This window comes from Tympanuchus pallidicinctus, unplaced genomic scaffold (genome assembly GCF_026119805.1).
Source record: "Tympanuchus pallidicinctus isolate F22 unplaced genomic scaffold, pur_lepc_1.0 scaffold33, whole genome shotgun sequence".
NCBI lineage: Eukaryota > Metazoa > Chordata > Aves > Galliformes > Phasianidae > Tympanuchus > Tympanuchus pallidicinctus.
In genome coordinates, this window is record NW_026294751.1 from 2224033 (window position 1) to 2239663 (window position 15631).

The 15631-nt window shown below is 49.2% G+C and overlaps 1 protein-coding gene and 1 long non-coding RNA gene across 3 annotated transcripts; one reads left to right on the forward strand and one right to left on the reverse strand.

Annotated features, from left to right (window-relative positions):
• Positions 1-134: 134 nt before the first annotated feature.
• On the reverse strand, positions 135-15489 carry INPP5B (inositol polyphosphate-5-phosphatase B). 2 transcript variants are annotated; one of them, XM_052698534.1, is made up of 22 exons: positions 15339-15489; positions 15144-15223; positions 14932-15029; positions 14533-14562; positions 13831-13941; positions 9829-9922; positions 8481-8651; positions 7909-8010; positions 7402-7516; positions 6664-6780; positions 5682-5869; positions 5055-5166; positions 4787-4896; positions 4475-4610; positions 3833-3943; positions 3109-3271; positions 2718-2953; positions 2191-2304; positions 1724-1808; positions 1214-1341; positions 868-979; positions 135-576 (listed from the first exon to the last, which is right to left on the reverse strand). In XM_052698534.1, exons 1-22 carry the CDS (start codon positions 15393-15395, stop codon positions 452-454), a joined length of 2595 nt encoding a protein of 864 aa, XP_052554494.1. In that variant the 5' UTR covers positions 15396-15489; the 3' UTR covers positions 135-451. The 2 variants fall into 2 exon arrangements, with proteins under 2 accessions (XP_052554494.1, XP_052554495.1); XM_052698535.1 differs by lacking the exons at positions 13831-13941; positions 14533-14562; positions 14932-15029; positions 15144-15223; positions 15339-15489 and adding an exon at positions 13132-13230.
• LOC128088237 (uncharacterized) lies at positions 13255-14123 on the forward strand. Its single transcript, XR_008210194.1, has 2 exons — positions 13255-13512; positions 13859-14123. It is a non-coding gene; the product is annotated as an uncharacterized LOC128088237 (long non-coding RNA).
• Positions 15490-15631: the final 142 nt, after the last annotated feature.

Below are 15631 nucleotides of genomic sequence, written 5' to 3' on the forward strand. Positions count from 1 at the left end.
GGTGCTGCACGCTTCCATAGGGTTACAGCGTGCTGGGGAAGGCATGGAAATGCTCGTATCCTACAGTGGATAGAGCTGCTCTGTGCCTGTAACAGGTGGGACTTAAAGCACACTTAAAACCAAGAGCCCAAAGCTGGAAAATGCACTGAGATGTTTTTATTTAAATAATAAGGACTTAAAAATTCTGTGCTTTAATACAAGTTAAATACAAGAGTAAATATCAGCTTTTATATTTTTGCTTGTCTACGTACAGCTTATTTAGAAATTCAATATACTTTACAGCTTATTAACAGTGACACCTGATTCTAAATGCCTGAGCTGCATTTAATAGCAAAAGATTGTATAAAATACTGTGATTTAAAAAAAAAAAACAACAAAAAACTGATATACTGTACATTTTTTTCTTTACAGTAGTTTCATATCTAAAAGTCAGATTAGCTGCATCTGAAAGTCATGATAAATTGTTCTCTTTCAGGAGGAATTGATGGATAAATTGCTGAGCTTTCCTCTTTTCCGTTATATCAGGCATAGGATGTCCAGGAGGAGGTCTAAGTAACAGGCCACCAAATATACTAGCTGCATTTTTAAAAGGGAGAGAGAGAAAAGAGAGCACCAGTCAACAGAAAGCTATTAAGGGTAATTCCACCAATCTCAATTAGTTGTAATGAGAGAGAGCCTGGTTTCAGGAGGGGTTAGATAAAGCTGATGACACACTGACCTCTCTGTGACACCATAAAACTTTTTTCTGGCTACTGCAAGGATGCAAAATCCATTTTTCTATGCAGACCATGACTGCAATTGCTTTGGAGAAATGTCCTACTAACTGAAAAACCCCTCTGAACAGAATGGTTATTTTGCTTGCCTTACCTAGAATATTCACATCCAAATTGTTCTTCCCTGAATTTTTCAGTAGTTCTCGTAGAAATGCCATTAGATATTCAAACACATTTTTGTGGCACTCTGGCAGGTTAGAGATAATCTGGGTGGAGAAAAAAAAAACACAACATATATTGAAGAAATGACAATAACTTGGGAGCTTTGTCTGCTACCAACATCACACTGTCTGTATATGGGAACAGCTCTTAATAACCCAAGTTCTGGATCATTTCTTTTATGGTAAGATTACATTTCTGATAGCAAAATGCTGTAATTTGTCTAGAGTAAACCAGTCTACCCCCTTCCAGATGTGGTCCCCCATTGAAGCTGGCATTACCTGGCTGCTCAGCAGGTAGTTGTTGGCACACTCCAAACAGCTGCTGTAGTACCTGTAGCAGATGACTGGCTCTGGCAGGCTTTCCAAGAAGAGCAGCAGCGCCTCTGCTACCGAGTGGTTGCTGCCAACTGGTCCAAAGGTGGTTAAGGAAGAGGTAAGCACAGCATGGTCTATTTTGGCAGCATGTCTGCTGAAACATTGATCTTTGCTAAGGTCTCCGAGAACTGCTGTTCACAGCTTTGAGTCAAATTGCTTGGCCCCACACAGCAAACTGTTTCCATTAGCAATTAGATACAGATGTAGTTAATCAACAATTGTGCATCAATACAACAAGGACTCAGCAGAGGCATTAGGACTGATTGCAAAGAGCAGCACATCTCAGTTACCACGAGATGACAGAGAGCAGTTTAAAAACCGTGACGGAGCACAGAAGACTGATCAAACCTTTATCAGCTTTGATCTTTTGCTTGGGCATAGTGAGCCCAATCAGACATCAGCTTGAAAGGATACGGAGGGTATCATGCATTCCTTTGTCCAAACAGTCTCGGATCTGCTCAAATTCAGACCTGAGGCCTGGTTGCTGAAACAGGTCCTCCTGCAAAGGCCATCATTGATCAGTCTCAAGGGGAAATAGAAGTTATTTGAGTAAATTAAGCCAAAATTATGAAATGGCAGGAAAAATATCCCTAGGTTGGTAGCTATCAGCACAAACCTCACCATGAGCAGTTTTAGGAAGGCTATGAGACCGCAGTAAAGAGCAAAGCAAAGGGAGAGCTGCTGGTGTATGCCACACACAGACTGCATCGCCTTCACAAAACCCTGCAACTCAGGGTAATAGAATCTCTTATCTCAAAGATAGTCATTTTCACTCTTTACCATCAGCCAAACATCCACACTTAGCAATGGTTGCCACCTTCCCCAAACCTTAACCGAATGCCAACAAATTATTCTGCAGCTCCAGCACAAGCACTGCCAACCTGCTGGGAAGCATTGCGGTATAAGTGATCCACCATCATCCACAGCTCTTTGGGAATTTCCAGAGGCTTTTCAGCTTGAGTAGCATTATCACTCATTTCCAGTGGCATCAGGGTCTGAGAGAGAGAGGTAAGGAGGAAAAAATAAAGAGGGAACAAAGTGAGCTAGTTCAACTCTGCAAATTGCTTCACAGAGTTTACAGCTGAGAACTAGGACTTGTTAAACTGTGCAGCTGCACTCACCAGCTTTCACAGACTGCTGTGTCAGGCACAATTGTATCATAAGCACAAACAAAAACAGATGCTCTCAATCACACTTTGCACACACCTTTTTTCAACGTGCAAGCAGAGCAAATGGCATATTACTGTCAGTGCTGTACCCAAACAAAGCACTAAAACAAGGCGTGGAAATGTATCAGCATTTTCAGACTATGGACCAGGGGAGCAAAAGAAGGCTCTGTGGCAACAAATAAGACAATCACCTAGTTTTAATGGTGTCTGCTCAGAAGGGAAGCTTATCTTTAACTCACAAGATTCCGAATGGATTCTGCAGACATGTCTTGGATCGGTTCCCTCATGTAACACAGCGTATGAATGGGAGACCCAAAGCAACTGGGCAAGTAGTTTCCTGTTACAGACAGAAAATAATCCTTCCCCCTGTCGAGATGCAAGACCAAAATGTCTTCAAGTTTTTCTTCTCCAGAGTTTAAGTGTGTCGCTGTTGATTTATTAACAAACAGTTCCAACTCAATTGTGATCTCAGAACCTGACAGAAGATAAGAAAACAATACTGAGTTTTAAAAAAGGCATTAAACCAAGAAACTGGTAAACAAGCACAGCACTCTCAAAATAGCAAAAAGAACAAAGCCAACACGTTACAATAATTAGCTCATTACATGAAATGAACAGTGAGGAACTCACCTGGCAGCAGGAAGCCTTGACTAGGATTAGCCATCAGCCACTCCTTGCAGTAGGTAACCTCATCTGGTTTGCTGATAAATTCAAACTGGCAGGGCACTGGTCCATTGCGGATTGTAAACTTCTCTACCTGCAGCTGCATGTATTTGACGTCCTCAAAGTGGAACTAGAAACAAACGTCAGCCAACATCATCAGCCAACATCATCAGCCAATCCCCCCACGCCAAGCACCAGCAGCAATTCCTCCCATTGCTGCCCCATAGTTTAATCATTAAGCAGCAAGATACCCAGATTAACCCTCTTGCTCCCACATCCCGCCTCTTCCAGGATTAAAAAGGATTACACTTATTTACACACTGCAGCAGCGTGCCCTTTAAAACCCTCAAATAACCCCAGTGGAATTTGAGAACAAGGTATCTGTAAGCCTCTCGGTTACTTATCTTTTATAGTCCCCAACACACAAAGCAAATGCTGGTCTTGTGACCTTCTCCAAATCTCTCAGAATTTCACATTTTATGTTTCCAAGAACTTGCTGTTACTTGAAACTACCCTTTATTCTCCATCTCATAACGTGGCTGTACGTTTCAGCTCGGTAGCCTGTACTTGACTGGAACCAGACCACATGGTCCAACATCCATCTAACAAACTGCTACCACGAGAAAACAACATCTAGGGTCTGGGAATGCTTGATTTGTCCAGCAACTCACAGCAGATGAACAGACCCTACCTCTCTTTGGGAGAGGGTCACCGAGGGAATGTTGGCGTTCTCCACCTTATCCAGGGAGCGCACGATTTCCTCAAAGACCTTTCGGTAGAGCTCCTCGTTCACAACTTTCACCTGAAAAGGGCACACAAAGCACTAAATCGTGTTTACAGTGCCTCTGCAGGTGAGCTGTAATATGTGGGCCCGAAACACGAAGTGATTCCATTTTAGCAGTGCAATGTATTCGAAGAACAGAGCTCCTTGGAGCACTACTGCTCTGAGATCTCAGGATCCAGCAATAAAGGACCTTGCTATAGAGAGAACCACGCGGTCAGGGCTTTTGCTTATTTGTTTGTTATTTATGAAGTTTGACAGCACACTCCTGGGCTGCCAGTCATGTAGTGATCCTGCACTGCAAGCTTCTGAAAAAAATGATTAAAGAAAAAGAATACGTCTAAAAAAATACCTGCAGATACACTTTCACAGAAAAACTTAAGAGGAGCATCACTTAACACAAGCTTATCTTATCATGCTCAGTATTACCCAGCCCTTGCTCCACGTGGATGCCATAAAAGCGGGGACAATCCAGCAGGAGAGCCTCCCTCCTCCACCCACACACACGACACGGTCAGGAGACTTAATTTCCTTCAGCACTGACACACTTACCCCAATATCAAACACGGAGCTAACTGGCTTATGGTCGCTGATCTTCAGAGCCATATGGCTGCGGTAGCTCAGCTGAGCAACGTTCTGCCCTTTCCACAGTATCCGATCACACCAAGCTGGAACACGGCACTTCTCACTAGGACAGAGGTGAAAATTACAGCTTCCAGGCACAGTTCAGGTGGAATAACAATGCAAGGCAGAACACTGCTCTGCCAGAAACCAGAACAAGGCCCATTTCTGTACTTCTTTTTCACTTTATTTTTACTGCCTTCGAGGATAACATGAGCGTCACATATGAAGCAATCACTGTACCTCGTGTCCCACTCATCACAGCCAGCATCGTATTTGTATGTTGGCTGGAAAGAAATCTCTCCCTCTGTAAAGCCTTCAAAGACAGCTTTTGCATTCATTTGCCTCTTCAGCTACAGGAGAAAAAAAGAAGAAAAATGGAACGAGCTCAAGCCCAACTCCCATAGGAGCTAAAGGGGAGATGTTCAGCACTGAGAAGGCTGAGGAGTACGCGAGCAGTCCCTCATTAAGCACACTCAGCACCACCTGCAGGTGGTTGGGGCATCAGTACCTGGTCGTATTGGCAAAGCTCTGAAAATGCTTTCTCATCTACAAGCTGCTTCACTTTTGTCACATCCAGCTCCTCCAGCCGATAGTTGAGGTCACCCAACCACAAGATCACACTGCAAGAGAACGTAGACCAGAAGTCTGCACGTGGGCCCAAAGATGCCCGTGTGAGCTCCCTAATCTCCCCATGATCAGGTGGGTGTTGTGTCTGTCTTCCTGCACCACAGCACACAAGCAAGAGTTGGAACTTGAATGAGCAGCCACTTTTTCCACCTTTGCTGTTCTTAATTCCCACTCTGCATGTTTGTCACCATCTTTACACAGCTAGTGCTTTTTATATTCCTCACTAAACACCAAAACACACTGAGGAGGTTCATGTGTATTATTGCCCCTTTCCTGCAGGAATTAAAACAAGGCTTGTTAGAGCGTAAGTGGCCAAGTGAACCACACAGAACCATATAGGTGACCACTATCAAAACCAGAGTTCTAGAGAAGTGTTTCTGGCCTTTCCAGGCTAGCAATTAAAGCATTAGCCACCCTCCTCACATCCTGCCTAGACAACAGCCCACCACATTCACAACGCTCTGTCTTGCTTCCTGCAGTGATCCATACAGTCAAACAAGAAGCATACTCGTGTTTGCTGATAGTGAGAGGTGGCAAACTGGGATTCGATTGGCAGAACTGCATCCGAGAGCAAATGTCTTTGAAGTCCTGGTTCCTCCTCTCATATTCCTCCGTGTGAGCAGCAAGGTGAGAATTCACAACGCACACACTTGTGTTGTGGAATTTAAACCTTATGGCAACACCTCCTTTGTTACCCTGAAAGAGAAATACAGCGCTCAGAAACTTTTCTGTACTCAACAGATGAATCCAGAAATGAGGTAATAGCAGCAGACAACCCAGAAGACACCGAGGCAGACCACAAATTCCACAAGAAAAAAAGGCTGAAAAGCCAACTGATAACTGCAGGTGATAACTGCTTTGTGAATTTTAGCTCAGGTGAGGATCACGCACAGCAACGGAAGGTGGCAAGCAAACACACAGAGCCCATTTGTAACTCAGGATTTAGCTAACACTAAAGGAAGTTCAAATCAGTAAGAGTGCTGGTCAGTTGCTTCATCAGTCCTGAAACCTGTCTAGCAACAAGCTAAACCTTTCAACACAGAACGTAAAGATTTGAAAGTGGAGGAGGAAGTATGTGGCTCAGCTGGTCCAAAACACCTCTGCCAAGTTACAGCTGCAGAAATGACAGTGAAAGGACATAGACTTCATTCCAACGGAGCAGAATGGCAAGAGGCCACTAAGTCTCCCTCAGGAAAACTATAATCTGGAAGGACAGGTTTCTTGTGCTTGTGTTTCCTCACATTGATTGCCTTAGGCAAAACCACAGCCACCATCAAACCTCATGGCCTCACACAGCCCAACACATGCAATCAGGAAAAAGCTTTCAAGCTCTGTAAGGCTTTGAGAGCAGATGGTGGTTCCCTCCAGCAAACACCCTGAGCCACCACATGCATTTCTAAAGGCAGCTGCATCTTTTAGCTGGAAGAATAACCTCTACATCCGAGGAGATGGGCTCCCAGGGTTCTCCAAAGTCTGTTGTCAATTCTTACCATCCTCCCCATGATGCCAGTTCCCACAGTCTCAATTTCCACCTCAGAGATGTTCAAAGCAAGGTCTGCTTTCACATACAACAGAAGCATTATTCCCACGAGTCGCACAAGTTTCACCTGAAAAACAGATCCTGTTGCATTAAATACCAGAACAGGAGAAGGCACATTGCCTCCCAGCCCAGAACACAGGTCAGAGTACACGCAAAGGAGAGCTGCAGGCTCATCCAACAGACCACCTCGACACGCAGTTACAGGCACTCCAGCAGCACAGCACAGGAGGGAGCCAGGGAGCAATGCTGAAGTAAAGGAAGCAGAAGCCCAAAGCAAAGCCCGAGGCACAAGCAGCCCATAGAAGGAGCTTCCCTTAGACAACTGATGAGAGACAAAGCAGAAGTAAGGAGAAGGAGCCAAAACACAAGCAGTATTCCTTCCAAGATGCCTTGACAGCTCATTCAAGCATGCATACCAGGAGACAGACAGGGCAAACAATCAGATGCTTCCTATTCTCTACCCCCAAACCGGAGGAGCTCCACTAAGGCATGGCGCCCAGCTGTCCTGCCTGCCCTCTGCCTTGGCATTCTGCACAGTAACACTGCCTACGTCACCTTCTGACTGAGCAAAAGCCTGCAGACAATGCCCCTCTGAAAGACACAGCGATTGAAAACAGGAGAACAAGTTGAAAAGAGGCCCGACTGGAAAACGATTCCACACTCAAACCTCCCCAGAAGTCACATTTACCTTTGCATACTTGGCGTCTGGGTGAAGGCTATCAGTTACAGCTTTAAACCATTCTTCTTCTTTCGGTGTGTCATTGAAAAAGAAGGCTTCTTTACTCAGATCAAGCTCCTGGAAACTGCAGTAGAGGAAGGAACCCGTGGATGCACACACTTGGTTATAACTCCAGCCCTTTCCTCCAGGAAAGAACTAAAACAGTTTATGCTCTAAATTATAACTGAATTTGAATGTTCAGATATGCTCATTTCAGAGGTATGTTAAATGTAAAGCTAAGTTATATTGAACCGCATTGAAGATGATGTAAAACTGCAGTGCCAAAGAGCCCAACCACCAGAACAACAGCCCTTCCAGGCTATGCACACACACACACACACTCTGAAGCAGTGCAGCAGAGTAAGGCAATGCAAACATTCCTCAGCTGTCCTGGCTGAACACCTCCATGCTATGCCTTCACAAGCAAAGCAACCCAGGGCTGAGGTTTGGAGGGAAGAACAGGAGGGAGGCTCTCACCCGACACAGTAAACGTCCGGAGGTGCAGAGTCGCATCTCAGCCAAGGCTGGAGGCTTTCTTTGGGGGACTGACCATTCACATTGTAAGTCCCAACAAAAAACCTGCAAAGAAATTCACTTTTGCTAAATCCCAGAGCTGCAAATATCACTATTATTAACCCAAGTAATTACTAATTATTTAGGAGTAACTTGTTTCCAGAGGGACGTTAAGACAACGTGGCAGAGCTTAAATTCCTACAGCGATTTAATTACAGTAGCACCTTTATGTGCCTGTTTTACAGAAACACACACATTTTTTGCAATCAGTATAAAAACACACTGATTGAGCTGTGCAGTTGCAGTCTGAAATGACAAATTCATTGCATCACCAGCACAGGTGGAGCTTGACCACAGAAAAGTTTTTGCTCATCATTAGATTATTCCTCCTAAGCTCTTAGGAGCTCATTAGAACGGCAGCAATGTTAAACAGTGACCTGAAGCAGTGAGAGAGATGGCAGGGCTGCATGGAACCAATGCACCTCCAGGCACAGAAAACCTCTCATCCCACTTCCAAAATCAGGACTGATCATTACCTGAAGTTCTGGATGTACGTGTAGGAATCCTCCCTTTGCACAAGCTCAGATTTGACAATAGTATCTCGTAGCCCAAACTTTGATTCTGATAAGGCTGAAGCCATGTTTGAGACCATCACGCTGGAGGACCTCACCATTTCTGTTGTCACCTCTGGTTTGAGTTTGCTTTGCCTGCAAGCGAATGCAGAACTGTGAGATGAAGCACAGGATAAGCACACACCCTGACCAACTTCGTTCTGCTGCTGAGGACGCGATCCAGATCTTCCTCTCTGTTTCACCAGCCAGTGCTCAGAAGGAGCAGACAAGAGTGAAACGAGCGCTTCTGATGACAGCTCAGAGCTTCTCTAGATAAAACCAGTTTAACCAACTGAAAGAACAAATCCTTCTGGCTCACCCAGTGCAGCCTGTCGGGTCAGGGCTGATTTTGCCCGCCTGGATGTTGATATAAAACCACACACATTTCCTGCTCCTTGGAACAGGCAGATGCCAATCGCCCTCTGCTCAACCCTTCAGATGACAGTAGAAGAATGCAAAACTGTTTTTGTAGGAGAAAATTCCCATTTCTGTCTAGTAAGGAGGCAGCAAGGGGTGGGTGGGGGTTTTGTTTAGTATCTTGTGGCTCTGTGAGTTACTGCAAGCTCCCTTTGACACAGCTCAGGAGTTCCCACAAGCAAGCATATGATATAAATGTAAGGTCAACAACCTGCACGTGAATGCCAAGGATGGCACAGAGATGGGCTTTGAAGGATATGCAGCAAGGTCCACAAAGTCCTGGGAACTGAAAAATGAAACTCTTAACATTCTAGGAGTGTATCTATGAGATGGAGTGGCCCTAAGCCAAAGCTCTCTGAATTCAAAACAAACAACAGCAGCCAGTCCTGTCCCACTACACAGCAAAATATGCCCAAATAGGGGGACTGGCAGGACTGGCTCCAAGAGGCAGCACAGAAATTCCCACTCCAGTTTTGATAGCATGCTGATGCTGGACTTCATTTTTCCTCTCTTAAATAGGATCTTAAGGTTCTCTTCTCAAGAAGCCGCTCTAGATCCTGGTACCTGTGGTGAGTGCTAGCAGATAGAAGCAGATAATGCAGCAGCCACATACCCTGTGCTGGTGCCCTGCTCAGACACATTGGGACCACAGAGACCAAGTTCCTCCTCTTGCTTTCCAGCTGAAAACCAGGAAACCAGATAGCAAGCACTCTGCAATTTCTCCTTCTTCCTCTCAACACCAGAACACCATCAGCTTGCCCACTGCAGCTCGTTCCTGCTACCCACCATTCCACAGAAGCACCCAGAAAAGAATCACTTTGAATGTGATTCAAGTGAAGTCAGACAGAATCCATACCTGGGAGCACCCCTGTCAGTGCTGTCCTGGCTCCAGCCTGGATTGACTGCAAGCTTCTTTCCATTCTGCTTGATGCCTTCAGAGCCAACTGCTTCTGGAAAGAAAAAGAAAGTTTCACATGAAACACAAAGGGGCGTTTAACATAGCAACCACAGGCAAACAGAAGGGAAACCAACGTAGCTTGGGTCTGTACAGAGAACCAAAGCACCTCGGTTATCTTGGGATCTGTCACTTATCTGATGGGCTGGTGGGGCACAGCGACAGGCAGGAGGGACACACAGCATGGCACAGGGCTGCAGAGCTGCCCACCCCCCTGGGCTTTATCCCAGGCATGCAGAAAGCTGCACGGATAATAAGCTTTCCCTTTCTGAAGCAAGACAGGAAGTACAAGGAAAGGAAGAACAAAATAAAAAGCACACTGCTATTTAAAGGCTTTCTGCTTGTCTGCAGCAGCACAGCAAAGCATGGGAGCCCCTCCTGCAAAGCAGTGCAGTACAGCCCCTGTGCAAACCCACCACACTGCAGCAGAAGCAGTGCCTCAATGCAAATCACACTCCCTAAAAAAAAAAAAACAACAGGGCAGACCCTATGCAAATGCAATTAGATTCAGGTACAACAGTAATTATGTGGCACTTTGTTAGCAAAATTTAGAGAGCCTGCAGCGCTTGTTTCAGCCACGACATTCTGCTCCTACAAGGGGCAAAACAGAGAATTTTGCATAGCTTTTCCATATGTCCACGCACAGAAGGCAATCTCAGGGCTACGACACGTGGCACACAGATCTGAAGATGACACAGAAGATGCTCTTCAGCTCATAAGGTTCCATTCATTCAGCTGAGCACAGTTGAGATAAATGATTAAGTATTATTGCTGCTGTAGTGCATCCTCTGGGGCACGAGCACATCCCACAGACAGAACTCTGAGTACTCTGAGTATAAACACACCGACAAGAAGGGGTCGCATTCACAGCCTGGAAAACCTCTTCTGCCCAAAGAGCCCTCTGAGAAGAAAGGCTGTCTAAGAGGATTAATCAGTGGCTGCCTCCACAAGCACATGATTCAAACCTCATTACGGATCACACGCAGCCCCACAGTGCTGAGCAGGAGCAGACCTTGATAAGACAAAACCTCCACCAGCAGCACAGCGCTCCCTCAGAGCCCATCCAACCCAAAGCGCCCCCGTTGTGTGCGCTGGGATGGAGCCGTGTGTGTTCTCTGCAGGCATTAAGCACTGATTCAGAGCTGCCTGAGCCCCTGCAGTGCTCCTGATAAGCACCACGCTGTGCATCTCGCCAGTGATGTGAACCAACTCGAACTTTGGCAGTAAAGGCAGCAGGAATTGAACTGCTGCTGCTTTTGGAGCGGGGAGCAGAAGTTTGGGCTCTATTTGGACAATGCTGGGCAGCATGGGAGATGTCTGGCTGCTGTGTAGCACTGTGTGGCACAAAGATCATGGCCACGCGTCACACCTTCATGTTTGAACCTCATTAACAGCAATAACTTTTATGTCGGATTCTTCTAAGGAAGAGATTAGCCCTGGAAATGGGCTGTTTCCTTCAGATAAGTCTGTATCTAACTAGAAGGGGTCCATCATTTGGCAACCCAACGTGGAATATTTTAGCAATGCACAACCTCATGTAATCCCTGAGTGGGGCACAGAACCAACGAGAACCAGGGATAAGAGAGCAGCAGAACACAGACAGCCTGACCCAGGATTTGCAGTGAGAAGGGAATTCAGAGGCAAAGAAGACTTGCTATGAAAAGCATGCAGCAACATTCCAACACCATTCTACAGCAGCAAGGTGTATCCTACCTTCAGATAAAGCCAGATCCAGCTCAGCACCCAGAAGGGAGAACTACCTGTGCCATGCATTGCTTGCAGCAGGGCATCCAGCCCACCCCTCCCTGCACAGGAGCACACAGGCCGAGTCTGCACACACACGCAGGGCTCTAGATAAGGGGCCTCTAACTCAAATTGGGAACAATGACCACAGAAGCTAAAGCCCATTAAAATCCCTTCCCAGATCCCCTGATGCATTCACCAGCCTTAATCCACACAAGACAGAAGGAACCAGCAGTGCTCTATCAGCAAATGGCAGCGTTTGCACACTATATAAATGTGCTTTTGCATATGGGAGTCTCTTGCTCAGTGCTCATGATCCCGTAATGACAGAGTGGGAGATATTATGGGCAACAGCAGAGAAACCCTCACTCTGTATTACTTTCTGTCCCCAAAGACTTTGTGTGACGGTGCTTTCTTCTTCTAAGAGGGAATAAAAGTAAAGAGAGATCCCTGAACAACTCAGCCTGAAGAAACACACAACAAAACCTTGAGAAGGCGATTTTGTCACAGCTCAGAGGCAGAGTTTCATAGGAGAGCTGCTTCCCAACGAGCTCACAATGCAAAGGGCACTGCTGCGCTCCAGGTGCAACAAAAACATCCCAGCACAGCACCCGGCTCCGGTGCAGCTCAGTGCTTTTCCTCCTAAGCACACATGCAGGTCCTTCCCAGTTGCTCTGAAGCCCCGTGTTAAACAGCACAGCTGGACAGATGTTCCCCCATCCAAAGCTCAGTGCATTTTGTGCCGCTGTCTCACGTCTGAATTGCAGAGTTCACCTCTTCCCGGCAGAGAACAGAGAGGAGGAATGGCAGCAACAGCCCAGCCAAAGGCAGGTAAAGCAGAAATGGATTGACCTCTATTTTGAACGCCACGCCGAGCGCCGGCGTCACTCCGCTCTCTGCGCTTTCTCACTCTCTCCCTTCGCACAGCAGCAGCTCCTGGGAGCAGGAGGGGAAAAGGCGAACAGCAAAGCACGGCACGGCACAACACGGGGCGGCCCCACAGCCGGGCCGAGAACAGCTGAAAGGTCGCAGCCACAGCACATGAAAACCGACACCGGATTCACCATCGAGGAAAGCGCAGCCCGGAATCCAGGCCAGCAACGCGGCCCTCGGGGTCCCACCGCTGCCGATCTCCCCCCCGCCGTGCCCAGGAGCGCGGGCTGAGCCGCCGCTGCTCGGATCGAACCCTCCGCCCCTCACCGCAGCCCTCGGGGCAGCAGGGAGAGCTTCCACGGCATCGAGCGGACAGCGTGCCGTCCCCAAAGCACGACCACGCACTAAGCAAGCGCCCGGACCCCTCCTGACCCTCCCTCCCTCAAACCATCAGGCTCCCATCGCTCGGACTCAACGTCGTCGCGGGTTGAGCACCGTCACCGGCCCGAGCGCGGCGGCTCCGACGGGACGGGACGGACCTCGAATCCCGGCCCCTGCAGTTCCCTGCGGTGCCCCCTAAGCGCTCACCTTGGCGGGGCCGCCCGCCCGCCGACATCGCGGCACCCGGCCGCCCCGGTCCCGCTCCGCCCCGGCCCCGCTCCGCTCGCTCCGCCCGCCGGAGGACGGCTGTCCGTCCCTCCCGCCCCACGCAGGAGCCGGGGCCGGCCCTGAGGCCCTGACCGCAGCACGAAGTCTTTGGGACAGCAGCAGCGTGCAGCAGGCTTCCATCCCCCCCAAAAAGAAACCCAGAGGGATCCGTGATGGGAAGAGCATCGGGTTGCTGCCGGTACCGAGGAAATGAGAGCACAGGGCGAGCACAGAGTGTGGGAGGAGACAGCTTTCTGCTTGTGGTCTACCGGAATACGCAGAGCAAATCTCCGTTTGGCCTTCTGACTGCACAGCACGCAGGTGTGTATCACAGCGCTGCCTCCACGTGCTGCTCCCCTCTGCTGAGCCCCCTGGTGCTGCAGAACGGTGACACAAAGCATCGCTGCTGTGCGTGAGGTTCAGCAGTGAGCACAAATGCAGCCTGGGCTCCTGCATCCCTACCACTGAGCACACAGGATCACAGAATGGCCAGGGTTGGAAGGGACCTCAAGGATCACGAATCTCCAACCCCCCTGCCACATGCAGGGCCACCAACCTCCCCATTTAATGCTAGACCAGGCAGCCCAGGGCCCCATCCAACCTGGCCTCGAACACCTCCAGGAAGGTGTTCACACGTACCTGTGCTGCACTTGCTGACCTCCTGCAGGAACGTGCGGGTGTGTGAACCAAAAGGCAGCTGCACTGTGAGCCCATCGCCTTGGGAGCGGATCCGAACGGTCACATCTGAACCTGTGACACCAGGAGGAGGAGAGGAGCATGCATCAGTGCTGCCCGTTGCTCAGGAACAGCCCCATCTCTGCTCCCTGCAGCTAAGCATGCCTCTGCAGGCTTTCATCAGCAGGTTTGCCCAGGTCTTACCATTTCACTTTCACATTTTGCGTGAGGATGTAATTAAAAAAATGCAAAAATCACTCTCTGAAATGTGTTTTGTTTCTGGGAACACGATGGAAACAGGGACGGGTACCCTGGGAGGAGCACAAAATGCTGCCAGGCTGCATGGGGGGGGGGGGGGGTTCAGAAAGACCAAGACTCAGCTGGAACTGAGCAGGAACTGGCAAGGGTCACAAAGAAGGATAAGATGGGTTTCAATAGGTACAGCAACTGGGAAAGGAAAGTCCAGGAGGGTGAACCACCCCTTAATGAGCAACAAAGCCAGGCTGGTGACAACAGACCAGGAGAAGGCTGGCTGGGCTGTGGGTGTCCTGGGCTGTAGAGTTGGACCAGATGTCCTTCAAGGGTCCCTTTCAACTCAAACCATTCTGTGATTCTATGATTCAGTGGCTGCAGCAGTACAGGCGTAACAGCAACAGCAAAACTCACCAATGACGTGAAGGTCACCATCAGGTATCACTGCAAACAGAAACAAAAGTGCCGTTACAAAGCTGAGTAACAGGACTGTAGCATTTGATTTAACACTTTGAGGTCGGATTACTGAGCACAGCCTTCAGATTCTGTCTATCTGCTCCCTGAAGGCACAAGGGTGGGCAGTGCAGCCCTGCAGGAGCCCAGAGTGCTGCTCTGGATTGCAGGATTGATAAAGCAGAGCCCTTCAGCTGGGCCATGAGATGCATCAGCTTCACCAAGGATTACAAACTGATGAGAAAACGTGACGGGCTGAGTAGATCCCAAAGCACAGCAAGTAAACAACGAAATACAGACTCCACATCCCTCCATCCCCTCCTCTGGAGGTGGCCACTGAGCCCCGAAGCGCGTGAATACCTTCTTCCACTGCAAACCCCTCTGAGATGGGGATAACCCTCTCCAGCCACACGTCCTCCGCAGCGATGGCCATCCGCCGGTGGGTGTAAACGTAGATCCTGCGAACACAGAGCAGAGGCGGAGGGAATGCCTCGATCCGGGCAGATCCCACCCCACACAAATCCCTCCCCCTCCCCAAGCACAAGCCCGCTTTGCCCCATCTCGGCACCCACGCGTGCTGCCCGCCGCGCTCCACCAGGCCCAGCAGCCGGCTCTCCACGCTCTGCCCCGCAGCCACGGCTCCTTGCACGGCGTGCGGCGTGGGTCAAGGAACGGCAAACCGAGATGGGAGTCGAGGGGTCAGAAAGGGAAGAGAAAAAGAGCGAACTCGCCAGCCCTTCCCTGGACGCGCACGGGGCAAAGGATATGATTCGACACGTCGCCCCATCGAGAAGCGTCTCCTGGATGGCCACCGACTGGTCCATCCTCCGGGCCGGCGGTCAGCGTGGAGCTCGGGGGGACCGGGATGGGGGTCGGGACGGGGATGGGGGTCGGGTCCGCGATGCGGCCGCGCTCGGTGTCGCCGTTGCCGGGAGCCGCCGCCGCCCCGTCGCCCCTCTCCCCGCCCCGCGCTCCCGGCCTGCCCCAGGGCTCCCTTAACCCTTCGGCTCCGGCCGCAGGGACGGAGCTGCGCCGGTGCGGCCCCGCGAGGATCTCCGGG